This window comes from Chaetomium tenue (assembly GCF_020726465.1).
Source record: "Chaetomium tenue strain MPI-SDFR-AT-0079 chromosome Unknown F5144scaffold_3, whole genome shotgun sequence".
Lineage (NCBI taxonomy): Eukaryota > Fungi > Ascomycota > Sordariomycetes > Sordariales > Chaetomiaceae > Chaetomium > Chaetomium tenue.
Window position 1 is genome coordinate 1,114,713 of NW_027117331.1, and position 23,956 is coordinate 1,138,668.

Below are 23,956 nucleotides of genomic sequence, written 5' to 3' on the forward strand. Positions count from 1 at the left end.
AGCTCCAACAGCCTCTCTCGGCAGCACAAACCAACCCCCGCTCAAACACCACTCCACTTCCCAAACCGCTGATACAACTTATACATCTCCCTAAACACCACCCTCCCACTCGCATCCATCCCATCATTCATCACCCTCAACCCATCCGGACTCGTAATATCCAGAATCGCGTACGCCCCCGGCGCGAGGGCCTCGCGCACGCCGTGCGGGACCGCGTGTGCCAGCTGCAGCCGCACGTACTGCATCAGCACCAGCGGCATGAACTGGCCCGCGTACCGCTTCGCCCGGTCGCGCTCCGAGTCCAGCCCGGTTGTCTTTTGGGAGGAGCGCGATACGGAGGCGGCGGTGGGGGAGCAGAGGAGGGTGAGCAGGCGCGTGAAGAGCTTGGCGTGGGTTTCCCAGCGCTTGTTGGGGGAGGTGGTGGGGGTGGTGGTGAAGGTTGGTTGTTGTTGGTGGTGGTGGTGGTGGAGGGTTTGGGGCCGGGAGAGGAGGAGCTGGAGGAGGGATTGCAGGGCGGTGATCAGGATGTGGAAGTGTCCGTCGAGGCGTCTGCGGTGGCGCTTGATGACCATTTCGACGAGGCGGCAGAGGGAGGGGTAGATGCTGGGCGAGTCGGAGATGAGGGCCTGGGTCGAGGGGCGGGCGGAGAGCGTCGAGACGGTGCTGAGGGTGAGCTCGATGTTCCATTGGGTCATGCACGCCGGGTTCTGGTCGAGGAGGAGGTGGATGGATTTCGCTGTGAGGAGGAAGTGTGGGGCGGTGGTTGTCCGCACGAGGCGGGTGCAGAGCGTGCTGTGGGCTTGGGTGAGGTCGAACCGGTCTGGGGACTCTGATGGTCGGGAGCCTAGAGAGGTTAGCAGGGTACCGTAGACGCGGACGGTCAACTTACCCTTGAGATGTTGGATTAAACGGTAAATAACCAGTTGGCGGCCAAGCATATCCTGGGCCTCGCCGTCCTCAAGGAGCAACTCTTTGAGGTACCCAAGCTTCGTATCCTCGTCGGCAGGCTGGACCACAGCATCGACATATCCCAGCAGAGCTCTCTTCCCAAGGCTCGCAGCAGACTCGTTGCCCTCCGCTCCTTCGACGTCCTCCCCTTGAGATGGTGGCGATGCCACGGGCATCTTGATTTTCAACGGTGATCCGAGTGCTTCGGGGAAGTGATTCGAGACGAACATGCGCACTTCCCAACCAACCTGTAGTCCGTTCTCGAGAAGCGAGTCACTAGCCTCGATTAGCGAGGGGACTGCGTTGGAAAGCGCTTGTTTCACAGCCTGACGGTCCAGCTCGTTTAGTGCTTCTAGGGCGACGAGGAGTACCAACAGCCCCTTTCCTGTGCGCTTCTCGGCCGTGACAGCTGGCGATGCGACCTGAAGAAGTTGAGCTTTAAGGCTGCCAAGGTTCAAGCCGTCTTCCTCAAATTTTGTGACGATAGACGAGGCTTGCGCCGTTGAGATAAAAGCTTGAAGTAAAACAAGCCGTGGTGCGGCCCCTGAATCCTGGCAAGGGCTTTGAAGGAGCGAAATAGCATCCTTGATATAGGTCTTTTCACGTTCCTCTGGGCTGCCGTTTGTCATTTGCCTGAGACGGGTTAGCTACACCGCGAGATTATGAGTCTAAAGTGACGTACCGAATAGCCAACACAGCTAGCTGCTGCAGAAGCTTGAGATTTTCCCGATCCCGCGGGGTATCATCTTTAGGAAGTCCCCCCCTGGACCGGCGGTTTGAGCGTTTTGTCAAGAGACAGCGTCCGATGGACTCCAAATGTGAAAAGCTCATGCCCTTTGTCTAGGTTAGTGTTGGCCAGATGCATAATGGAGCTTTAACATACCTCGTAAAATGTCGGCCTCCCCATGAGCTTGACCATGAGACTGAGCACCGGCCTCCAGAACTCAGTCCCAATAGCATCTGGTTTGTCCGAATCTCTTGGCAGATGTGATACAAGGGCCTTCATCGCCGCCTCTCTCTGAGCTCTGTTCAGGATCTCGATAGGAACGCCAAGTAGGAACTGGACGGCTATCTTTGTCGAGGGCCCAGACCTGCCTGCCTTCGAGGTATCGATCATTGGAATTACCGTGTCAACCAACAAATCTAGGTCAAATCAGCAACCAGTGTCTGTATCCGTATGCTTGCCAACCTACCCATTAGTGTTTGATTATTCACATTGCTCTCGCGTCCAAGGAGCAAGTGTGATACTGCTAGGGCCGAGTCCGTACGGGAGGTATCGTCGCTTTCGGATACTGTAAGGAGAGATAGTATCCCATGCGGGATGCTCCCATTCTTCTCTATGAGTAGGCTGGAAGGCGTGTTAGCATCCCGTCGAGGAAGAAGAAAACCCGGGCCGTACCTCAAAACACGCGGCGCGTCAGAGAGCACCCAAGAGAGGTATGCCCCTCTACTAACTGAAGACTCGCCGGTGTCGGAGTCCAGTTCCATGGGCTCGCTGCCCTTCTCGATTCTCTCGAGAAAGGAGCAAATCAGTGAGGCCGCATCATCCTCATGCGCCGCGCCGGGATGGTTTGCTAGCCAAGCTGCGACGCAACATTTGAATGCAGAGAAAGTATCTACCCGGTCGAGAGGAGACTTCCGGAGAGCGCTCTTGATATCCGACTTGATTTGCGACCAGATCTGGTCAGCCTCCTCGAGCGTACCCCTGGCGATGGCCTTGGAAGCCACCATCCACCGGCATGCAGAGATGGCAGGGAGGTCCTTCTTGGAGGGCTTTTCCAAGAAAGCGCCCTGAAAGAGTTTGATGTTTGCAATGTCCACGAACTCTTCCTGCGAGATACCGCCCGAGATGGCTTCAAGAATGTGTATCCTGGCCATGCTCTCGGTTGGTTCTGTCTGGGACGAGAGCCACTCCAGGGTCTCAATGAGTTGTGTTGAATTGAGTGACGATTGGAGCAGTTTTGCGACCGTGTCAGCAAGCTCCTTCTGCGCCCACAGTGGCTGTAGGCCAGCTTTCGGTTTGACAGGGGCAAGATGCTTGAGCCAGACTCGAGCGAACGTCGACAGATCGCGAGCCTGCGCGTACCCATCCGCAAGTAAAACGATGAATTGCGCCGCTTTCTTCGAGTCCTCGTCCGTGAATAATTCGGGCTGTTTAGTCTTCTCCAGAATCTGCTCGAGGAGCTGCTTCCCTTCGTCCGTGACCAAGAAGACGTCTGGGTTGAGTTTGATGACGGCAAGGAGTAAGCTCCAGTCGTAAGCGTCTGCCCGGAGTGCATAGTCGCTGCACACAGCGCGGAGACTGGTGGCGGACAAAACCGTATCTCGCTCTGCTGCTATCTCCATGGCCGCCCTGACGGCTACCGTTTTGTTTTCACGGCCCAGGTTCTTTGCAGCGTGCATGATGGCATCGAAGACAGCCTGGACCCATGTTTCGTAGTCTTTCCTGGAAGTTGTACCGCCAATTTCCAGCGGGGATTTGCTGACCAAGTCAAACAACACAGGGAAGGTTATCTGGGCCGACGCGCTTGACATGTCAACGGCGACTTTAACTATGTCTTGGCTCCCTTTCGTCAAGAAGAGCGCCCTGGCGGGTAGAATTAGGTTACGTGCTAAGAAACGACGTAGGTCCCGAGCCCATTGCCCCTGAACCGCAAGTTCGATCCCTAGCGGCATTTGCTGCGGGATGCCGGCCAGCTTGCCAAGAAGCTGAGTGGCCGTCCCCGAGAGATGCGTCGCAACTTCAAACGTATCCGCTGCGCCCTGGAGGTGAAGCTCCCATAGGGCGGCGAACGTCGATAGCCACGAAAACTGCTCCTTCAATGGCTCGGCCTTGGGCTTTTCCAATGCAAGACCACAGATGGCAAGCCAAGGGACCAAGATGCCCATAGTCTCGGTCGCGGATGTCGAGAACAACGACTTGACATGCTCGGCGCCCATCCGATGTGTGGCTGGCCCATCTTGGGATTTGAGTTCGCATCGAGAGAGAAGGATCCGAATGGCCTCGAAGCTAGCCTCGGCAGTCTGCAGGCAGCCGGCAGCTCGCCTTTGGCTTGCGGCATCAAAGCCAGCTGCGCTGTCTCTTTTCCTTTTCCGGGGATTCGCTGGGTTCTCCGCGGTCGGCGCGTCAACCATATCGACGTCCGAATCACCCCCATCCTCACGAGTTTCTTCCTGCTGCGGTGCTGAAGCATCCTTGAGCATCTGTTGTAGAATGCTAACAAAGCGGCGATCCGCTAGCGACTTGGCTAACGAGAAAAGAGGGACCAAGGCGAAAATGGCGGCCAATATATCCCAAACCCGAGGGTATCGTCGTACTCGTTCGGCATTCGCAGAGGTTCCGGTCATGTTCTTGAGAAGCCATCGCAGCAGCATTTCCTCGGCAGCATGAAAGCTGCCTCCCTGATATTCCTCGAGAATATCCCAGACTCTCTCGAGTCTGTCCGGTATTGTTTCGACGTCGCCCTGGTCGAGTGCTCGTACCGCGCGGACGAGGGCGGCTTCGCCAGCCTGCGCAGAGGTTAGAATTCAGGTCAAAGAGAGCGGGAAAAATGAGATAAAAAAGGCTTACCATAGTGGGATCGCCCATTGTAGCGGAGTATTATTCCCAGATTTTTGGAAGCATACTCTGGGTGTTTTGTCCTCCTCCTCAAACCGTGTTGCAATTGGCATGCGACTTGCCTGCCCCACGCAACCCGCGACAGAAGCCAAAGCTGCCCCAAAATTTACAAAATTCTGCCGCTCCAATCTCGAATTTGCTCCATTCCAGCTCCATACCCCTGCCATCCCACCGCTCACCGCCTTCGGGAGGACCACGGCAACGACCGAGCCATTTACAACAGGCATTCGAGCTCTTGGCACGACGTTTGTCCGGAGCAAAATAGCTTCATCGATGAGCACGAGGGACAGCTGCCGCCTGTTTCCACCACCGCCCCCAGCATTGCATTTTGATCTCAATTGGGTCACCCTTTAGAGGTAAGTGACCCCGGAAGCTTCGCAACAGAACGGTTTCACTAACACGTCCGTCGAACCCGGCAAACCAGTCACAGCTCCCTTCGATCGCCCGCACACGTCACGTCACTTACAGTTGAGCCGCCATGGCCGAGACCGCTACCCCTCCTGCGCCCACCCGCGCTGTGTCGCGCCCCGTCAGCGAGGCTCTCCTTAACGAGAAGGTCAGCACCACACCAGATACCCCCCCGGGAAGCAAACAGCACAATACAGTACATACATGCTCGAAACTAGATAGCTAACACACATGTCAACAACAGTGGGACCGCTGCCTCTCCAACCTCATTATCAAGTCCTCCCTCGGCCTCGGCTTCGGCGTCGTCTTCTCCGTCCTCATCTTCAAGCGGAGAGCGTGGCCAGCGTTTGTCGGTGTTGGTTTCGGTGCGGGGCGGGCGTACGAGGAGTGCAACTACAGCCTGAAGGCGGCGGCACGGGACATCAGGAAGCAGGCTTGAAGATAGAGTGGTTGGGAAAAGTGGCTAGGTGGCAGCGTTCTACGAGTTGGCCTGAGAGCTAACGGACGTCTGTTCGCCGACCACGGCGTGGATAGAGAGCGAGGGCGGGAACACTCGGCTGTACAAACCCCGTTTCATCAGTCAACTTAGAGGCATAAAAATGCAACGTTTTCCTTTGTTTAGCTTCGTATCTACGGTATGCTGTTGTCCCGTAACCAGAAGCAGAATCGATTCAAAACCAGGGCTATTGGTAACAGTGCAATCCGAGCGCGCCACCACACTTCGCCAGTTAAGTTGGGTTGCTCAAACAAGACACTCGTCATCCGCAGATACTCGCGGCGATGCCCGTCTCCGACACTCGCCAGCAAGGCGCCACGCAGGACGTCCTACACTCCTCATAACCGGAACCGAGTCCCTTCTCGCCTCGAACCCATACATCCGTTCTCTAATCCTCCCTTCACCCCCAGCTGCATCCCCAAACTCCACGTCCCTCACCAGCGGCGGCGGAGCCAACCTCACGCGCCGCGACACCAGCGACACGCTCCTCCCCAACATCTGCAGCCCCCACGCAACCCGTTCCCCAGCCCTCCCAACCATCTCCGCCACCCAGTCCCCTCCCCTCTCATCACAGCGCTCCCCTCCACCGCTCACAAACAACCCCAGCAACGGCCTCACCTCCTGTCTCATCCCCCCCTTAACTTTCACTTCCCCATCCCCTCCCCCATCCACACTCCCTTCCTCCACCCCCACGCCATCCTCACCACCCCCACAACCACTCCCACCACCCACCCACACAGGCCCCCATCCCCACCCCTTTCCCTTCCCCTTCCCCTTTCCCTCCCCCCCTCCCTTTCCACATCCCCGCCCCCTCACCCCACAACCACCACCACCACCCCTACCCCCACTCCTCCCAAGCCGGCGCTGCCGCACCGAGGCATACACAGCCAACAAAAAGAACGCCACAGCCAGCACGGCAGCAAACGAGATAAGGCCGATCTCGAGGCGGGAGGCTGAAGGCTTTTTGGTGTTGTAGTTGTTGTTGTTGTTTTTGTTGTTGGTGGTGGTGGTGGTGGTGCTGTCGATTGGGGAGGCCCATGTGGCGTGGGTGAGGCGCGGGAGGTGGAAGGGGGGAGGGTTCTTCTTCTGCTTTCGCTGCTGCTGCTGCTGCTGCTGCATGGTGGGAGGTTGTTGGTGGTTGGGCGGTTTTGGGGGAGGGTGCTGGTGGTTGGGTGCGGTTGGGTTTGGGTGGGTGTGATGCGTGTTGCGGTTGCGGTTATGGTTATGGTTGCGGTTGGTGTTGGTCTCGGCGTTGGTACTGCTGGTACTGATATCGGTGTTCGACCGTTCGGAGAGGCGGTTGTGGTAACTATTCGGTTCCTTGACTAATGCGTCGTTGACGTTGGTAACTTCCAGGGAGAGGCCCTTCTTCTTGGGTAGATACGGCCGCGAGGGTTTGTGTGAGGTTGGGCGGTATCGATTCAAGGGCTGGAAATAGAGGCGCATTGGAAAGGGAGGACGCCAGAAATGAGGATGACTGGTTGTTTAATGGGCAGGTACGATTGCAAGAGTGCAGGATCACACTTAGGGGTAGAGCCGGCAGGAGTTCATGGCATGCACTCGTGGCTTCTTCAAATGATTCAGTTTGCTGCGTCGGGCGGAATTACTATGAAATGCTGGGACCAAGGTGTCGCCGGTCTGACCACACGCAAACAATGATCCTGTATTTCTTTCATCGTCTATGTATGCGAGCGAGTGACAACCTCCACCAACGCCCGGCCAACATGATCTCATCCAAAAAGTAGAAAACCACGCCAGCACCCATTTACATGACCAGACAGCAGCCTTTGAGGCAACTGAAGATATCGTCCTCTTCCTGCTGCTGCTGCTGAGGCGGCCGCTGGTGGTGCTGCGGGGGGCGCTGTTGATGCCCACTGCCGCTCTCACCGTAATGCTGCGGCTCATGGTGCTGCTGCTGCTGATGATGCTGTTGCTGTTGCTGATGATGGCCACCACCACCCGCACCACCATACCCACCATGGTACCCCCCAGGCTGGGCGGGCAGCGGCGGCGGCGCCTCCACCCTCCCACCTTTCAGGTCGACATAAATGCGCCCTTCGTTTTCCTCGGTGGCATAGTCCAGCCCAGCCTCCTGACACACCCTCTCCACCCTCGGTTTCAGCTTCTGGACGTGACCGGTCGAGTGGTTTCCCTTGCCGACAATGACATGCAAGTGGGACTGCCCGGTGGACTGGGCGTAGCGGATGCGCTCCTCGAGGATGTCCTCGGCTTCCTCGACAAACTGGCCGTGCAGGTCGATGGTGTCCTCGGCGATGCGGCCGGGGGCGTTGTTCTCACGGAAGATGAACTCGGAGGCCTGCTTGTTGTACTCGGCCTGTTTCTTTTGGTGACGCTTGCCTTCGTCCGAGAGTTCCTTGGCTCCCGCGCCGTCGCCACGTTCGTAGGCTTCGTGAGCCTACACCCCGTGGTTCACAATGAGTCAACGATCAAAAGGCGATTTGTGGAACAGAGGCAAAGAATAAATCACGCCATAAGTGGGTGAGCATCGTACCCGATCGAAGCATGATTTCTTCTTGTCGGCCTCAGCCCGCGCCAGATCGCGTAGGCGGTCATACTCGGCCTCGGCGTCTGCACTGTTGTCGTGGTTGAAGGCTAGGCACAATACACACATGAATTAGAGCCTCTTTCATGTGGGTGGGGATATGAGGCGGTCAGGGGCTCAGGGGGTCGGAGTTCATACCGCGCCCGCCAAGACGAGACATATGGATCGCGGAGGATGCCATCGTGGAGTCGGAGTCCAGAAGGGTGTAGCACTAATCTGTACTGTAACTCCTGTGAAAGCCTCATAAAAAAAGCGAATGTTTTTGGCGTCGCGGAGCTCGGAGGCCCAGAGACACGACAGCGTCTGTTTCCTCAACGATCGGCGCGCGTAATGTGGGCTACCCCTGTCGCTGCCAGCAGTTCAGCTGCGCCAAGCGCTGGACTGCCGCTTTGGAGTTGTGTTTGGGTAACCTTGAATGTGCAGTTTGACAGACGGCGACCAGCAGGAAGACGCCTGTCTTGGCTACATTGGTGACTCAATTCTCCTGTGTAAGTTGTTTCTAAACGTTGTGCCATCCCAACTCTGTGGTCTCGTCGTGTCAACATGGGCCATGCCCAAAACACAGTTTCAGACGGAACAAGACGGTTCGTCCGAACACGAAGAGACAGATCTGATCTGACTGGTCAAACGTCAGAAACGAAGTCCTGTAACATATTGACAACGCTGCCTCTCCCAGGATATGTGGCTCTTTTCAATATTCTTTTCCATGGGTCACTTTCGTCTTGTCGCGTATCGTTCCACGGCATCAAAGGAAGCACCCATCCAGCCATCCCAGCCATCAAAGTCAGCCCCTGGCCCCATCGACACGGTCACATCACTTTCTAGAATCTTACCCATCCCATCCTAGCGCCATGCCGAGATGTGCCATTGCCAAGGTAGGGGCAGTGGGGACTCCCTGCAGGTCACCCGGAAAAGAAATGAATGGATATCCACCTTTGCAGCTTGCGCCATCCATCCATCCGCCAGCTCGGCATCGCAGCAGTGGGGGGTTGCTCCTGAGCCTCGCTTCTTGGCTCGAAAGCTGAAAATGATGCATCGACCAAACGGGGCCAGCGGTTCGCCTCCACTGTCTTGCCTTGCCGCCTGCACGTTGCTCATGCCGCCGAATCCAATGCCAGAGTTCTGGGTTGGGATAGCCCGATAGGTTCTGTATGTACACTACTTCGTAGCGAGAGCCGGGTTTTACACCCCGGACAGCCCGGGGAGGGGGTGGGGTCTGGTCAGCTCTTTGCCGTTCTTGTGCCACCAACATTCTGATATTCTGACCAGAAGGCGGCAACCGCCCGTCGGCACAAAGCGGCTCAGCCGGCGATGCCGAGCCTTGATCGTGGCCTTTATCGTCAACGAAATTCTTGACGGCGTCACGGGGATTGTGTCGTGCTCGAACCCCCTCTTCCAGTGGTTCAGCCCCCGGAACACGGATATCGAATCACTTGGCTGCTGCTGGGAACCAGGGGGAGGTGGGCTGGTGGGGTAAGGTCTCGCAATGAACTGTGGAGTCCCACGCCGTCCCCATCCCCTTTCCAGGGATCAGGAACTCGTCTTCGCCAATAGCCCAGCATCGGCAAAAATGTTGGAAGGTTAGCCTCTCCGTCCCGAGATTACCATTCCAGTCCTCAGCCGAAGAAGCTTCGATCTGGCGGCCTTCTCGGGGGGTTTGACATCATCTCCAACCTCCAACCGGCAGGTTTGCGTGTGTCCGCTCAATGTGCTGGATGTGGCTTCGATCGATATTTGCCTGATCGGCTGCTGATGTCGATCCCATTTGCGGGGCGCCAGGGGAACCGGAAAATAAGGTTCGCGAATGCCAGACTTTCGTCCGTCCGGAACACGTCGGCCACTCGGCAGAGATGAACATGGGCGGCTCGTCAGATCTCAGAATTGTCGGTTGATCGGTGCAGCATCTTGCAGTCGTCAGTCGGCATCATTGGCTACCTATACCTTGCCATCGCCGCACGTGAAGACGGCGTGGGCAGCCATGGGCACGTCTCAGATCCCCGGACGCATAAACTCGCGGGATCTAAGTCGAAATTCCAGGACCCAAAGACGGCTAGAAGGTGGAGAAGGGGCCATGAAACCGAACGGGTGCGGATGGGAGTAATTTCATCCATGGCAATTCGCGTGGCGACGTTCCCATCAACGGCGGTGTGTTTGGCGATTTGAGAAGTTCAAGCTAACAGTAGACTTCGTATATACTGCGCAGAAAATAGAAAAACTGCTGGCCGGCGGCACGGCTATCACCGTTCCAATATCTCGGGAGACAGAAGCAGGCACACCGTGGCCACGGCCATGACTCGGTCTCATTCCCGCCTCTCGTCTGTTTAGTTATCGATCAAAGGCCCGGCGCCTGCAGGGGCCCACTGGGCTCCATTAGTGAATGCATGGAAAGGGAGTCCGCTAAGGGGACTCGCCTCTTGCAACCACGAGGGTGGCGGTAACATCGGAATTAAGGGATTGGCAACGCCAGCCGGTGGACCTACGCCTTCAACCGTTTTGAGTTGTCAACTTCGACATATCGCAGCGCTATGTGACCTGTATTTGGTTTGTTCTCAAATCTCAGAGTTCAGAGTCGGCTACCTAAAACGGTGCGGTGTCGATCGTTAATCCACACAGACCTTGTCGAAACAGCTCTCTTGTCGGCAGGAGAACTGGGGCGTGTCGCTGATCCTGCTTTCAGCAGCCACTCCTGGAAGGAGGCAAAACAGCACATTTTGATGGTAGTGCCGTCGACTTTCGATGCCAGAGACTTACGAGTTCCGGTGGCCATCCGCTTGAGATATTCGTAGTCGTGCTCAATTCATCGTGTCCCTCTGGCAACCATCAATTTCACAGCTTCACGAAAGCTAAGCAGAGCACCTTGCTCCGTTTGATGAACTGTGATGTGTCAGTTGTGGGCAAACAGACCTACCGAATGTTAAGAACAAATAACTCGGTTGTACTTCGTAGTGCGCAAAAGATAAAGAGAAAGCCGGGTTCCGGGGAACATATAATATGACAGCGATCGGGACCAACTTCTCCTTTGCTGCTGATCGACACGATCCCACGACGCATGACATGCTCCGGTACACCCCCCTCGATAATCCAATTGTCCGTAAAAACCTTTCCGGTTAGGCTCACAGTCGTGAAGGCGCCACTGGAATTTGGTGCTGCCAGGGGCGGAAAGCGCCCATTCTCTTTTGGGAAGGCTCTGGGCGGCGCGGATCTCCCCTTCTTGCTTTCCTCGGTATGTGCAATTCTATTGCACACAGTAGCCCGGTACGAAATACCTGAGTCTAAGTTGTTGAAGGCTACATAGTAGAGACATCACCCAGACAAGACATGTAGAGGCATATTGGCCGTCGCCTCATTTGAAATCCGAAACCTTCTAGCTCCCCTAGGATCCAACTCGATCGCGGCGCAAATCCAGGAGTGGTGGCCCCAGCGTTGACAGGGAATGGCTCTTTTTTTTCTTGCAGTTGAGGAAACATGATGCGGGCACTGGCCGCTCCAGGGATCTTGACGCTCCACTTTATCCTGCTTGCCCTGGCGGCTGATTCGCCAAATCGCCCAGGGCCGCTGCATCCCCCGAAATTCAGCGTGCATGGCTCCGCGTTTCCTCACATTAACAGAACCAGCCCTCCCACCTCCTCTCCATCCTTCCCTCAACTCCGGTCCGCACCTCCCGCGACCACTCAAACAGTGAAGCCCCAATCTTCCTGTTTCACCACCTTGGCGACAACTTGCGATCGTTGCGGTGATCGCAACATTCTTTCTTCCCGTCGGCTTTTGATTGTTTGCGACATTCAAATTGAACCACTGTGGACGCCCTGAAAAGTTTGGGACCACGACCTCCTTTAGCAAGTGAGTGCACCTAAGCTAAATCAGCGCCACCACCACCCTCCCACCTACCCGATCATCCAAAACCCTTTGATTGCTCCCATGTCGATGGCGATTTGAGCAATGGTCGCGACGGCGTGATTCTCACGGGGTTTTGCTGTTGTCCGTGTCCGTTGCGAGCCAGTCGCGGGAGGCAGCATCTCCTTGCCGAAGACTCTAGCGCCAGAAGGGGCCCAAACTGGGTTTCAGATTTCATGCCCACGACACAATTCCACTAACATGTACCAATTATCAACAGAACCACCTTAATACCTCGCGATTGACGGCGCTCTTTTCATTACATCGCTTAGACACTACTCGAACGAACCGCCAAGATGGGTTGCGGAATGAGCACGGAGGAGAAGGAGGGCAAGGCCCGGAACGAGGAGATCGAGAACCAGTTGAAGAAGGACCGCATGCAACAGCGCAATGAGATCAAGGTGTTGCTTCTGGGTACGTCTGGATGATGCTCGCGATCTTGGACAATTGGCTAGCCATGTCCCGATTGGTGTCGGCTGCAGCGTCGCATCAGGTCTAACAATTTGGTCCAGGTGCTGGTGAATCCGGAAAGTCGACAATCTTGAAGCAAATGAAGCTCATCAACGAAGGCGGCTACTCGCGCGACGAGCGCGAGTCCTTCAAGGAGATCATCTTTAGCAACACAGTTCAGTCGATGCGCGTCATCCTCGAGGCGATGGAGTCCCTGGAGCTGCCACTGGCGGACTCCAGGATGGAGTACCACGTCCAGACCATCTTTATGCAGCCGGCACAGATCGAGGGGGATGTGCTGCCACCTGAGGTTGGCAACGCCATCGAGGCGCTTTGGAAGGATGCCGGTGTCCAGAGCTGCTTCAAGCGGTCCCGGGAGTACCAACTCAACGACTCAGCGAGATAGTGGGTGCCTCGGTATCGCTCAGTTTCCCGTCCCTGTACTAACAATCTGATAGCTACTTCGATAATATCGCTCGTATCGCTGCGCCGGACTACATGCCGAACGACCAGGATGTCCTGCGGTCGCGTGTCAAGACCACTGGTATCACCGAGACGACCTTCATCATCGGCGAGCTTACGTACCGCATGTTCGATGTTGGTGGCCAGCGATCTGAACGGAAGAAGTGGATCCACTGCTTCGAGAACGTTACCACCATCCTGTTCCTGGTTGCCATCTCCGAGTACGACCAGCTTCTGTTCGAGGACGAAACAGTCAACCGTATGCAGGAAGCCCTCACCCTGTTCGACTCGATCTGCAACTCGAGGTGGTTCATTAAGACGTCAATCATCCTCTTCCTCAACAAGATCGACAGGTTTAAGGAGAAGCTGCCCGTCAGCCCGATGAACAACTACTTCCCTGACTACGAGGGTGGCGACGACTACGGCGCGGCGTGCGACTACATCCTGAACCGCTTCGTCAGCCTGAACCAGCACGAGAGCAAGCAGATCTACACACATTTCACATGTGCAACTGACACAACACAAATCCGCTTCGTCATGGCGGCAGTGAATGGTAAGCCATGATGTTCGCTACAAAAATGTGCAGAATGTTAACCGTGGTCCAGACATCATCATTCAGGAAAACCTCCGTCTCTGCGGCCTCATCTGAGCGGCAACCACGACAACCCCGTCGTTCTAACAACACATGCACAAATTCGCGTCGCCCGTGCTGAGTGCTTGGCGTGGAAGATACCCCTCCCTGGGTCGCATATACCAGAACCGGTGGAATCATGACACTCCGCCGAGTAATGCACCCCGGGCCTGTTTACTACCTCTACGACCCATGGCCGGATCATGAAATCGAATCGGAATCGTATCGGGACATGAACAAGCCGTGTCTGTCATTGGGAGGAGGGTAAAATATCTTGTTTAATAATGAATCTCGTCCTGGCTTTGGTGTCTTTTCAAATCGTGTATGAAATCTTCTTTTTCTGTCCCACCGTTTCTTTTTTTTCTTTTACTGGAAGCATATGCGGGTTGTCGTCTCCCTCCAGATGCTGGATGATATAGCGCTGCAGAGCCTTGGTCCGCACGAGGAAGGGAAAGGGAGGGGAGGGCAAAGGAACAGGCGGCGACGATGATTTGACGGATGGGATACCGTTTGTGAAAGAGTGTGGGACTGACCGTGTGTGATACGATCCGGGAAGGATAGCGAGACCAGCAAGCGAGCGGGACATATACCAGTTGGGGGTTTCCATACTTTTTTTCTCTCTTCTAGTTTTGGCAGACATTTGATTTCCGTTTTCGCCGTTCAACTCTTGTTTGCACTCACTCATCTTGCCGGAGCGTCTGTATGCAATAAATGAATGGGCTTGAAACAGCGAGTTATCCGGTGCCCCTCCAAACAAACAGGCCAGCAAATAAATCCCCGAGTCGTCAGAACCTCAGAACCACAAGTACGAACAACCAACCCGCCCCTTGGATGTGAATCCCTCCGATCAGGGGCCACACCCCAGACGTCCCGAACAACCGGGTCCCATGAACAAAAACGCCACCTTCCACGGGGTGTGCATCAATGAGGGTAAGACGCTCCCCGGAACCGGATCGCCAGCCGGGATGGCGGGATAAATGGGCACAGGGCTGGCGGGGGGGCGATCTTATGCCGTGTGTGTGTGATGATCCGATGGTGACCTCCTGCTTGGTAGGTAGGTTTTGTGGTTAGTAGGGTTGTTCATTGTCTCAATGGAGTAGGTCGTGGGATGGGGGTGGTTTATGTTGAGGCGGATGGATGGGGGTGGCGTGTGCTGTGCGCGGTTGGGATACTGTTGTTGGTTCACGGGCTTGGGGGCTGGCACCTCCGACAGTCAGGGCAACTTGCCGGGTGGGCTTTGGCGCGTAGTGTTTCCATGGTGTGTGTATGTACAGACTGGAAAGTTGCGACGTTTATGTCCAAGTCTTTGAGGGTAATAATGCATTGGTCTGGCTATATAACCCCAGGAGAACCTGGAGAAGACATCCTTGCCGGTTCCTGTCCCGACGACTTCAAACCACTGACATAACGGCCACAACCCATGGCGCATGGAATGACCATGACACAAACATCGCTATACCTCAGGACCAAGCTATACTATCTGACCCAAAGCCGGGTCGTTGGGCTCCTGGCCATACCCTCTATCCGCAGTAGCATTCTGAAAACCAAGCCCCTCGAGCACCGGGAAACCAAACAACCCAAGCCCAATTTTGTCGGAGTGCCCGAGACTGTTTTACCAGAAACGCCAGAGGGCACCCAACGGCCATGTTGTTGTAAGACATGCCATAGATTCATGCAACCCGCGAGTGCCCCAGGTCCACCGCCACCCCAGTAGCACCTCGCCAGCTAGCCGTGATACAGAACAGCCCCAATCCCCTTGCTCAACTGCGATATGGAAAAAGAAACAGGTCGGTAGCACGTTGACGTGCATTAAAAAGTGTAGTTCTGCTAGTCTAGGTAGCAGGTAGAAAAGGGGAAGATAATTGCGAGGGAGCAATGGGGGATGCCGTTTGAGGAACATGAGGGTATCGCTTTATCCATGTTGTAGAAAACCGTGGTCAGAGCCGTATAGCCCCGCCAGGGTGCTAAGCGGAACGTACTTCGTTCGTTCCACTGTGTGAAAAAAAGATGCCGTTGTAACTCTCACTGCTGGTAAAGCCTGTCCGGTTGTGCGGTTGAGGAATTGGTAGGTAGGCGGCGCCCGCTGTCAGAAAATGGGGGCGTTGGTACATGGAATGAAGGAGTCAGCCAAAAGTTGCACGGGGCGGTCTGAGCACTGGAACCCGGAGGTTCTAAGCTCCGGAGTCGTCGCCCATGGCCTGCTGCCCCGACCCGGACTGCTCCTGGTTGTTCACCATCTCCTCGCACTCGACAATTTGCAGGGCCAACTGCTTCGCCGTGATTTCAATCTGGATGAGCTGGCGAGTGGCCTTGTTGGCCTGGCGGACCTCGACCATTGCTCGGTTCACCATCTCCTGGAGCACTGGATTGTTGATCAGTAACCCCCCGGGATGACTGACACCCCCCAGGGCAGGGCCGTGAGGCTGTAGTAACGGGTGGGAAGCGGCGGCAAAGCGATAGGTAGGGTCGTTGGTCATGGCAGTAGTGGCGGCTGGCAAGATGGTGGGGTGCTGTGGGACAGGCTGCGGATTCCGTGTTTCTGCAAACGGGTAATGCCTTGTCAGAAGTGGCTCGTTTATCGGATCCGAGGTGAACCTACCGTGAAAGCTGCACCGAGCGCCGCTCGCGTTGAACCAACAATTGGCACAACTCCCACACATCTGGCCATCGACTACTACGCAGCTAGTCCACGGACCGTGGCCTTTATGGCAGTTTTTGCAGGGGATACGAGCGGGCTCCCCGGCGATGTGGGCAAACAGAGCCTCGACGTTGCTGCGCCGCGCTAGGTTGAGGACCTGCTCAGGTCGACGCTGCTGGGCGAGGCGTTGGCCCGGATCTCTGGCTAGGCGCTTGGCTAGGGCGCTCTCCACATTGAGGTCGCCGTACCCAGAGTCTCGTGCGAGGTCCTCGGTCGTCTTCACCATAGACCCGTCCATTCCTTGGTGGCCGGGTTGTATTTGTTGAGGGGTGCCCATCTGGGCTGGTGGTTGGTGATGTTGGTGCGGATGAGGATGTTGATGCTGGTGAGCATGCTGATGAGCATGCTGGGCATGTGCCAAGTTTTGTTGCATTTCTTGGAGCTGCTCCTGGACGGGCTGAGACATGGCGTTCCCCGGGGGCCCGGCACCGCCGTTAGCTAAAATGTTGGCGGCCGTGAGGTCGACGTGGGGCAGCCCAGAAGGTCCCCCATCGTCATCGTCCATGTCGGCCTCGGCCTCGGCTTCACCATGGGCATCCTCGGTGAGGTCGGTGTCCATGACGGCAGCGGCAGCCGCGGCGGCAGCATAGTCCTCAGCGCCCATCCTCACGTCGTCAAACACGGAAGCAGGATCGGTCTTCAGTTCGTCGGGAAGGTCGTGGGCGTGACCGTGAGTGTGAGAATGAAGGTGATTTTGAGTTCCCAGGTTGTGAACCTGAGAGTGGTCTTCTTGAGTAGCCAAGTGAGCTGCCACCTGGCGCGGGGTGCGGCCGCGTGGCGTCGGGACCGACTTCGTCACCTTACTTGGTCGACCGCGTTGCGAGCGGATGACGGATGATTTCATGCTCGTACCCGGACGGGATATCAAAATGGTCCCAGGGGCGGTACGCGATGGCTGGTGTCGGTAGGGATTGTTGTGGTTGAGCAGCTGTCGTCAGCTGTAAAGTCGGTATTTTTGGGTTGCGAGTTGAAAGAAGCTCGAGTGCGAAGGAAGCGTGGCTGTCCGGCGGAGAATTTTATGGGACCGCCCAATGAAATTGGCTTGTTTGAGAGACTTGAGGATTCTGGGTACAGCTGGTCTGTGCTGCATTGTGCATTGGCTTCTCCACTAATTCTGTGAAGACCCCTTTGGAATAACATTGCGAAGAAATAGCAAGAATGGAAAGAAGAAGAGAAAGTCATCAGAGTTTAGAGGTTACATCAAACGGGATGCTAGGGCCTGTGGGATGAACACCTAAAATACACTCTCCTCCATTAAAATAAACAACCAGTATAGGGCCATTTTGTCGCAAATTCCCCCCTTTTAGTCTCTCATAAATGTTCCCTTAGTATTAATCCATACCTTGACCATACCTTGACCACACCTCGGCCAACACACATTACGGCGCTTTCACAGGCTTCGCCGGATGACCGTGCGTCTTCGCCCACCCCCTCACCTGCCCGTTCATAATGCGCAGCACAAAAAAGTAAATCACAGGCACCAACCACCCCAGCAGCGTGTCAAACAGCCAATTATTCCTCGGCGACCCGCCCATCACGCCGCAGCGCATCAAGTTACCCAAGAACGACACGGCCACAAAGTACTCGCCGCGCTCAAGGCCAGCAATGGCGCGGCGGGCAACCGTATCGGGGGTCTCGGGCGGCTCGTCCTTCTCGAGCTCGGCCGTGATGGCGGGCTTAGTCTGGTTCTCGCGCTCGAGCCCCGGGCTGGTGATGGTGGCGGGGAACACGACGTGCACCTTGACGGGGGTCTCCGGGTACAGGTTGACCTCCATGGCCAGGGTGTCGGCGAGGCCACGCAGCGCCCACTTGGACGGCGTGTAGGGCCCGTACCCGACGATGGCGAAGAGGGCTAGCACCGACGCGGTGAAGACGATGTGCTTGGGCTCTGGTCTGGTGCTGTCGCGGTTGTCTGGGTTGAGCCATTCCCGCAGGATGGCGCGCGACATCTCGGCCGAGCCGAAGTAGTTGACGTCCATGTTGCGGCGCGCGGCCGACATGGCGTTGTCGTCGGTCCAGAGAAGGGGTGTGGACATGCCGGCGATGCACCAGACGATGTCGGGGCTGCGGCCGCCGTTCCAGGCGATGGCTTCGGCGATCACGGCGGATGCGTAGTCGGGCTCGGAGACGTCGGCTGAGATGTAGGTGAAGCGTTGGGTGGCCGGAGATGACGCGGCGGCTTTGACGTCGGTGAGGGCTTCCTCGAGGCGGCCGACATTGCGGGACACGAGGATGATGTGGGCGCCTTTGGCAGCGAGCTGGATGGCAGCGCTGCGGCCCATGCCCTCGGAGGCACCAGTGATGAGAACCGTCTGGGAATGGGGTTAATAAGGATTGTTTTGTTTTGCTTTGATGAATATAATAATGTTTCGTATCACGTACCCGGCCATCAACTGGCATCTGGTTCTTTCGCCCGAATAAACCCATGCCTGCAATGAGTGCTATGATGAGGCCTAAAGCGCCGGTGGCAATGGGCAGGGGGATACCGAGCCTTTGGAGAATATCCATGAGTGAAAGTTCAACACCAAGGATGATTTCTGTTCAGTGAGAGCTTCAACCTCCTGTCAGATTGTCGTTATTAACAGGGGCTTGATTGGCTTTGACAACAAGGAGACAAGCTCACTGGATTGGGAATGCCCCACGCCAACTTCTGCAGCTTGTGGGTCGCCAGGCCCCTGCCGAACCTGCACAACAGCGGGGCGGCCAGGCGGGAAAGGTGGGACCACTTCATCCGTCTTTAGGCGGTCACCAGAAAAAAAAGTTCTGCCGCCATGGACTTGGATCAGTGAAGCCTTCGCAACGACGAACCCCACACTGCGCCAGCGCAAGACAACCGAGTTTGCAATTGACCGTTTATAGCCACGGCTTGGAACGGTTCCGATTCTCACTTCCACTCCCGCAACCTAATCCCCCTTCGACCATGGCCAAAAAGAGAAAGGCCCCGCGCAAGGCCGAACCCAGCGGCCCCCGCGACATCGACGCCAAGGACGCGCGCCTCACCATCAAAACCTACGAAGACGTCGCCGATTCGGGGGACGAGTACTGGGCCAACCAGGATCGCATCGACTTCGACGACGATGAACAACCACGCTCCAAACGCCTCAAGAGGCAGGAGAAGGAGGACGCTTTCCTAGAGGTCTCGGAAGAGGAGATCTTGGCGGAGGAAGAATCAGACGAGAGCGAAGAGGAAGAAGAAGAGCAGGCGCCGGCCAAGGGGAAGGGGGGTAAGAAGCCGAGCACAAGGGACGAGGATTTGTCGGATGAAGAGGAAAAGGCGGGCGAGGAAGAGGGTGACGAGGGGTGGTGGGGGTCTTCAAGAAAGGAGTACTACGATGCGGACAATATCGAGACGGAGGCCGATGCCTTGGTAAGTTGCCTTGTGTTCGGATGTCATTGCTGGCGCTAACAACCATTCTAGGAAGAAGAAGCAGAGGCAAAGCGCCTCCAGGCGAAGAAGCTGGCGAAGATGCAGGAGGCTGATTTTGCCTTTGACGAGAGTGAATGGTTAGCACCGAAAGAACAAGATGGGGACGAGAAGGACGTTGTGACCGAAGTGTTGAAGGAAGTCGAGGTGACAGAGGACATGGGCCACGAGGAGAGGTACAAGCTCTTGCAAGCCCGGTACCCGGAATTCGATTACTTGGTGGACGAGTTCAGGGAACTGCAGCCTCTTCTCCCAACGCTACAAAAAGAGGCTGAGGGGAAACCTGCCAAGTCGCTGGAGGTGGTCAAGTCTTGGCTCCTAGGGTGCTACGTCGCTGCGTTGGCAAGCTACTTTGCTATCCTCACATCACCCTCGCGCGATGGAAACGGGTCACCGGCGACGCTAAATCCATCGGAACTGAGGGACCATGAGGTCATGGAGACTTTGATGGAGTGCCGCGAGGCCTGGTTGAAGGCGAAGCAGTTCAGCTCGACGAAATCGGCTGCTCCTGCCACTGGCATGCTCTCGCCGCCGGAGGATGACGATCTCGAGATGCTTGACGTCGCGTCGGCGCCAAAGCGGAGAGGTGGGAAGCTCTCCAAGGCCGAGATTAAAGCAAACAAGAAGAAGGAGGCAGATGCCGCTCGGAAGGCCCAGGCCATTGAGCAGTCCCTGGCAGACCTGTCCACGCTGCTTAAGAGCACCAAGAAGGCCAGCAAGACTGCGTCTGCACCTGTTGCCTCGGCCGAGACGGCCGACGATGACAACCGCTCCGATTTTGGTGAGGAAGAGGCCCTCGACGCTCGCACAGCCGCCGATAAGGCCCGCCGGAAGAAGACGCTCAAGTTCTACACTTCGCAAATCGTCCAGAAGGCCAACAAGCGGGCTGGTGCCGGCCGCGATGCAGGTGGTGATATGGATATTCCGTACCGCGAACGATTCGTAAGTTAACCCTACCTACACAATTCTTTTTAAGTTCACCCACTGACCCCCTCACAGAGGGACCGCCAAGCCCGCCTCGACCGCGAGGCAGAGAACCGCGGGAAGAAGGGCAGCAAACAGGGTGCTGAGCTAGGCGGCGACGACAGCGACGGCGAGGACGCGGTGGCCAGGCAGGTGCGCGGCGATGAGGACGAGTACTACGACATGGTGGCGCACGGGGCAAAGAAAAAGCGGGAGGACAAGGCGGCGCGGTACGACGCGCTGGCCAAGGCGCGCAAGGGCGAGCGCGTCGTGGAGGATTCGGCGGTCGGGGCGGACGGCAAGCGGCAGATCACGTACCAGATCCAGAAGAACAAGGGGCTGACGCCGCACCGCAAGAAGGAGGTGCGCAACCCGCGCGTCAAGAAGAGGATGAAGTACGAGGAGAAGCAGAAGAAGCTGCGGAGCATCAAGGCCACGTACAAGGGCGGCGAGGGCCCGGGCGGGTACCAGGGCGAGTTGTCGGGTATCAAGACGGGGTTGGTCAAGAGTACCAAGTTGTGAGGGTGAGCGACGCTGTGGTGGCTGGTGTGTTCCGCAGACTTGGACTAGAGAAGAGCGAAAGCGAGACCAAACTCGGGATTTGGGACAAGCTAAACCGTCAATCAATTTATGTTGCAGCATTGAGGCGCAGATCACGACATGTTCAATTTCTGAAGTAACCAGAGGCAACACGGAAGAGGTACACCATCAGTGGCTCTGAAGAGCAGCCTCGTCCTCTCCTTTTGGGGTGGGAAATCGTAAAAGGGGTGGTCAGAAACTGATTCCAATAGCCCAATTCGTTGCCCGACTTCAATGGTATGACATGTATGTGGTTAGAGCAACGAACAGACTGGACGTGACGGCTACTTTGGCGACAGTGGTAACAGAAGTGTTGTTTTAAGCCGCCCTAGCACATATTGCTACTATTTCTATTCCAGGGGCATGTCAAGCCCACTTACCCAGCACGCTCATACTGATCATCCCACCTAGGAGCCCGGCCAAACACAATACTTTGCCCCGAGCATCTAGCTGTGCCACTTCACCTCCTGCCATCCAATCGTGCGCCCACATCTCAACAATACCAACCCACACCAAGATGCCGGCGGAGAAGGCATCGATAGACCCAATGACCACAATGGTGGAGGGGTCATTCCCGTTGAAGACTTTCAGGAGGCAGATGCCGACTGCCATTCCCACGGGAGTGACGAAGGCGAAGCCGCTCGCTAAGAGAAGCTTGCGGGCTGTCGAGACTTTTGAAGAAGTTGTATCTTTAGCCAACGCCACTCCGTTGACTTCCGGTTCATAAGAGTGGTGATAGCCGTGCCCAAAGGTAGTTAGGCTCCGGTCGGGGGACCCGAGAGCGGCAATTCGAGTCCCAAGAGCAATCCCTTCGAAGGCTTGGTGGAAGACGATTACGATTGCCAGAGTAACGAAGAAGCCGTCTGCAGTGACTACTAGAGTGAGACCGATGACTGAAATCAGCCCCAACGAGGGTCAGTAACGGATCCATGTCATAGGGACAGTGGTGGTCGCTTGACTTACGTAGAGAATGAAACATAATGCCAGCTTCGAGTATGGCCACATTGACTAGTTCTGCGGAAACGGCAGGCTTCCCTAGATCCTCCTCAGCCGTGTCGCCCTTTTTTGCGGACCGCCATAACAATATTTGCTGTACAGAGTAATCCGCCAGGAATGACACAAAAACGCCAGCCATGAGGATTACCGCGGGTGTTGCCTCGTAGGAAAGCTTGCCAAGGCATTCGTTCTGGAACATTAGGACCCCATGTGTGAATAGCTTCACGAGGCTGCCATTAGCGACAGATCCAGAGCATACAAAAAGCGGCACTCACATGGACAAACGCAGTCGAAATGATGACACCGGTGCCGAACTGTTTCAGTACTGCAGAGATAACGCTCGTTTTTGGGGGAAGGATGGCAGCTACAAGAATCGGGCCATATACCCCTGAATCCTGTTAGCGTGTGCACTCATATCACAAACTCCGGAGAGTGGCAGATGGAAAGGAAGTAAACACACCGATAGAACTGGCTATCAACACCACAAACAAAGCTCCAATCCGGAGCGGGATGTTGTAGTCCCTATCAATGCGCTCACAGCGCGAAGCCGACTCGTCGACATTGCCCCCAACGCAGTGTCTATTTACTCGTCAGGGACTGTTTACCTGTTCGGGTGAGGAGAGGCGGCACATACTCTATCCCGGCATGGAAAGGGCAATGTCGCTCACCCGCCCCGTCTTCAGAGCCAGCGCCTCCCAGGCTGTCTTGATGAGGTGGAAGGGGTGAAACGGGCGATTGTGTTTTGCTGGTGTTGAAGATAGTACTCCAGCTCATTAGCAGGATAAGAGTCGTAAAAAAAGCTACGACGGCAACGACATTGAAGGCGCGCCGCGGTTGAGTCTTGCTTAGCATGGTTGGTTTCTACGGCGATGATACCCGTCCAGAGCCTGGAAGGCATCAGTAGCGTGGCTGCGCGGGCCAAAAGCAGCCCCGGGAACCGAGAAGAGGAGCGAGGCTAGGGAATGGGGGTTTGAAGTCAAGAGAAAAATTGGATTTACATTGTCCATCAAGGTTCTGCCACGGATATCCGTCAAGGTTGAACCATCCTTGCTCCAACTCTACCGAGCCACTGGTAAGCAAGAGCCAAGAGGTTAGCTATGTAAGAACGGGGCTGAGCTGGGCCCGGTAGCTCAAGCCCCCGCAAGAACCCCACGGAACAGAAGGGTTTGAAGCATCGTGATGCGAACTAGGCTAGGTAACTAGGTATGTACGTATGTGCTTCCTGTGAACCCCTAACGCTGCACTTGCCACCAGCCTTGGTGCCAAGAGCCAGGATGGTGTCCGTCATCCCACGCGGGAGCTCCCTCGAGTCGTCCTTCTGGAAACCCCTGACAACGGGGACACGTGAGCTGTTAAACGGGAGCTGAATGACCGGAAGGTCGCCCAAACTCCGGTCTAAACCTTCTTCTGCCCAAGTATTTGTAATCGTGGGCGACTATGGCGGCTTCCGAGCAGCCGATCAAAAGACCGATAGGCAGGTAGGTAGATACCTAGGTTGTTTTCGTGTGCGTGCACGTGCAGGAGCACCGAGTCAGGCACTGACACCCCATGTTTCCAGGCTCGGCCAAGCCAAAGGCGGTCAAGTAAACAGGCAATTCAAAGACAGTCTCCTCTTTGATTTTCTTCCCAGATATCTTACGGTCCTGCTCGGCAGAGATTAAGGAGGGCAGAAAATATGAAGTAGAAGAAGGTATACTTTCCATACTTGACATCCCAGATGCAACGCTTGTCCGCATGGTGATCGAAATGAGGTAAATAAAACCCAGCTATCCGGGATTCTCTCGCGATTCAATATTCCCACCAGAATAGTACACTCTCCCGCGGT

General features: G+C 56.0%; 8 protein-coding genes across 8 annotated transcripts; 4 read left to right on the forward strand and 4 right to left on the reverse strand.

Moving 5' to 3' along the window:
- Positions 1–41: 41 nt before the first annotated feature.
- On the reverse strand, positions 42–4,537 carry F5144DRAFT_591389 (Urb2/Npa2 family-domain-containing protein; the record flags this gene model as incomplete). The annotated part of the gene is made up of 5 exons (XM_066790269.1): positions 42–1,581; positions 1,631–1,788; positions 2,404–2,496; positions 2,569–4,458; positions 4,520–4,537. The coding sequence occupies 5 exons, from the start codon at positions 4,535–4,537 to the stop codon at positions 42–44; spliced, it is 3,699 nt and encodes a 1,232-aa protein (XP_066644423.1).
- Positions 4,538–5,045: 508 nt separating this feature from the next.
- F5144DRAFT_600901 (uncharacterized protein) lies at positions 5,046–5,414 on the forward strand (the record flags this gene model as incomplete). Its single annotated transcript, XM_066791105.1, has 2 exons — positions 5,046–5,123; positions 5,220–5,414. The coding sequence occupies 2 exons, from the start codon at positions 5,046–5,048 to the stop codon at positions 5,412–5,414; spliced, it is 273 nt and encodes a 90-aa protein (XP_066644424.1).
- F5144DRAFT_644837 (uncharacterized protein) lies at positions 5,214–6,020 on the forward strand (the record flags this gene model as incomplete). Its single annotated transcript, XM_066792862.1, has 1 exon — positions 5,214–6,020. A coding segment is annotated over exon 1 (446 nt), but the record flags the coding sequence as incomplete, so codon positions are not given.
- A 1,018-nt stretch (positions 6,021–7,038) lies between these two features.
- On the reverse strand, positions 7,039–8,351 carry F5144DRAFT_566443 (uncharacterized protein). The gene is made up of 3 exons (XM_066788557.1): positions 8,173–8,351; positions 7,984–8,084; positions 7,039–7,887 (listed from the first exon to the last, which is right to left on the reverse strand). Exons 1-3 carry the CDS (start codon positions 8,213–8,215, stop codon positions 7,237–7,239), a joined length of 795 nt encoding a protein of 264 aa, XP_066644426.1. The 5' UTR covers positions 8,216–8,351; the 3' UTR covers positions 7,039–7,236.
- Positions 8,352–12,224: 3,873 nt separating this feature from the next.
- On the forward strand, positions 12,225–13,489 carry F5144DRAFT_600904 (guanine nucleotide-binding protein alpha-1 subunit; the record flags this gene model as incomplete). Its single annotated transcript, XM_066791106.1, has 4 exons — positions 12,225–12,342; positions 12,441–12,783; positions 12,837–13,393; positions 13,446–13,489. The coding sequence occupies 4 exons, from the start codon at positions 12,225–12,227 to the stop codon at positions 13,487–13,489; spliced, it is 1,062 nt and encodes a 353-aa protein (XP_066644427.1).
- A 2,153-nt stretch (positions 13,490–15,642) lies between these two features.
- F5144DRAFT_486537 (uncharacterized protein) lies at positions 15,643–18,677 on the reverse strand (the record flags this gene model as incomplete). The annotated part of the gene is made up of 4 exons (XM_066785552.1): positions 15,643–16,010; positions 16,071–17,097; positions 17,606–18,481; positions 18,552–18,677. 4 exons carry the CDS (start codon positions 18,675–18,677, stop codon positions 15,643–15,645), a joined length of 2,397 nt encoding a protein of 798 aa, XP_066644428.1.
- Positions 18,678–18,918: 241 nt separating this feature from the next.
- On the forward strand, positions 18,919–21,373 carry F5144DRAFT_508319 (Sas10 C-terminal domain-containing protein). The gene is made up of 3 exons (XM_066786502.1): positions 18,919–19,536; positions 19,588–20,535; positions 20,593–21,373. The coding sequence occupies exons 1-3, from the start codon at positions 19,090–19,092 to the stop codon at positions 21,076–21,078; spliced, it is 1,881 nt and encodes a 626-aa protein (XP_066644429.1). The 5' UTR covers positions 18,919–19,089; the 3' UTR covers positions 21,079–21,373.
- Positions 21,374–21,501: 128 nt separating this feature from the next.
- F5144DRAFT_488146 (uncharacterized protein) lies at positions 21,502–22,905 on the reverse strand (the record flags this gene model as incomplete). The annotated part of the gene is made up of 5 exons (XM_066785642.1): positions 21,502–22,028; positions 22,099–22,351; positions 22,407–22,519; positions 22,592–22,710; positions 22,766–22,905. The coding sequence occupies 5 exons, from the start codon at positions 22,903–22,905 to the stop codon at positions 21,502–21,504; spliced, it is 1,152 nt and encodes a 383-aa protein (XP_066644430.1).
- Between the last annotated feature and the right edge of the window lie 1,051 nt (positions 22,906–23,956).

Bases quoted from the DNA above. Each gene is read 5' to 3' on its own strand.
- F5144DRAFT_508319 (XM_066786502.1), top strand. From the start codon at position 19,090: ATGGCCAAAAAGAGAAAGGCCCCGCGCAAGGCCGAACCCAGCGGCCCC. The intron at 19,537-19,587 runs GTAAGTTGCCTT...CAACCATTCTAG, and splicing joins AGACGGAGGCCGATGCCTTG to GAAGAAGAAGCAGAGGCAAA. The intron at 20,536-20,592 runs GTAAGTTAACCC...ACCCCCTCACAG, and splicing joins TTCCGTACCGCGAACGATTC to AGGGACCGCCAAGCCCGCCT.
- F5144DRAFT_566443 (XM_066788557.1), bottom strand. From the start codon at position 8,215: ATGGCATCCTCCGCGATCCATATGTCTCGTCTTGGCGGGCGCG. The intron at 8,085-8,172 runs GTATGAACTCCG...TATTGTGCCTAG, and splicing joins GTCTCGTCTTGGCGGGCGCG to CCTTCAACCACGACAACAGT. The intron at 7,888-7,983 runs GTACGATGCTCA...CACGGGGTGTAG, and splicing joins AGAAATCATGCTTCGATCGG to GCTCACGAAGCCTACGAACG.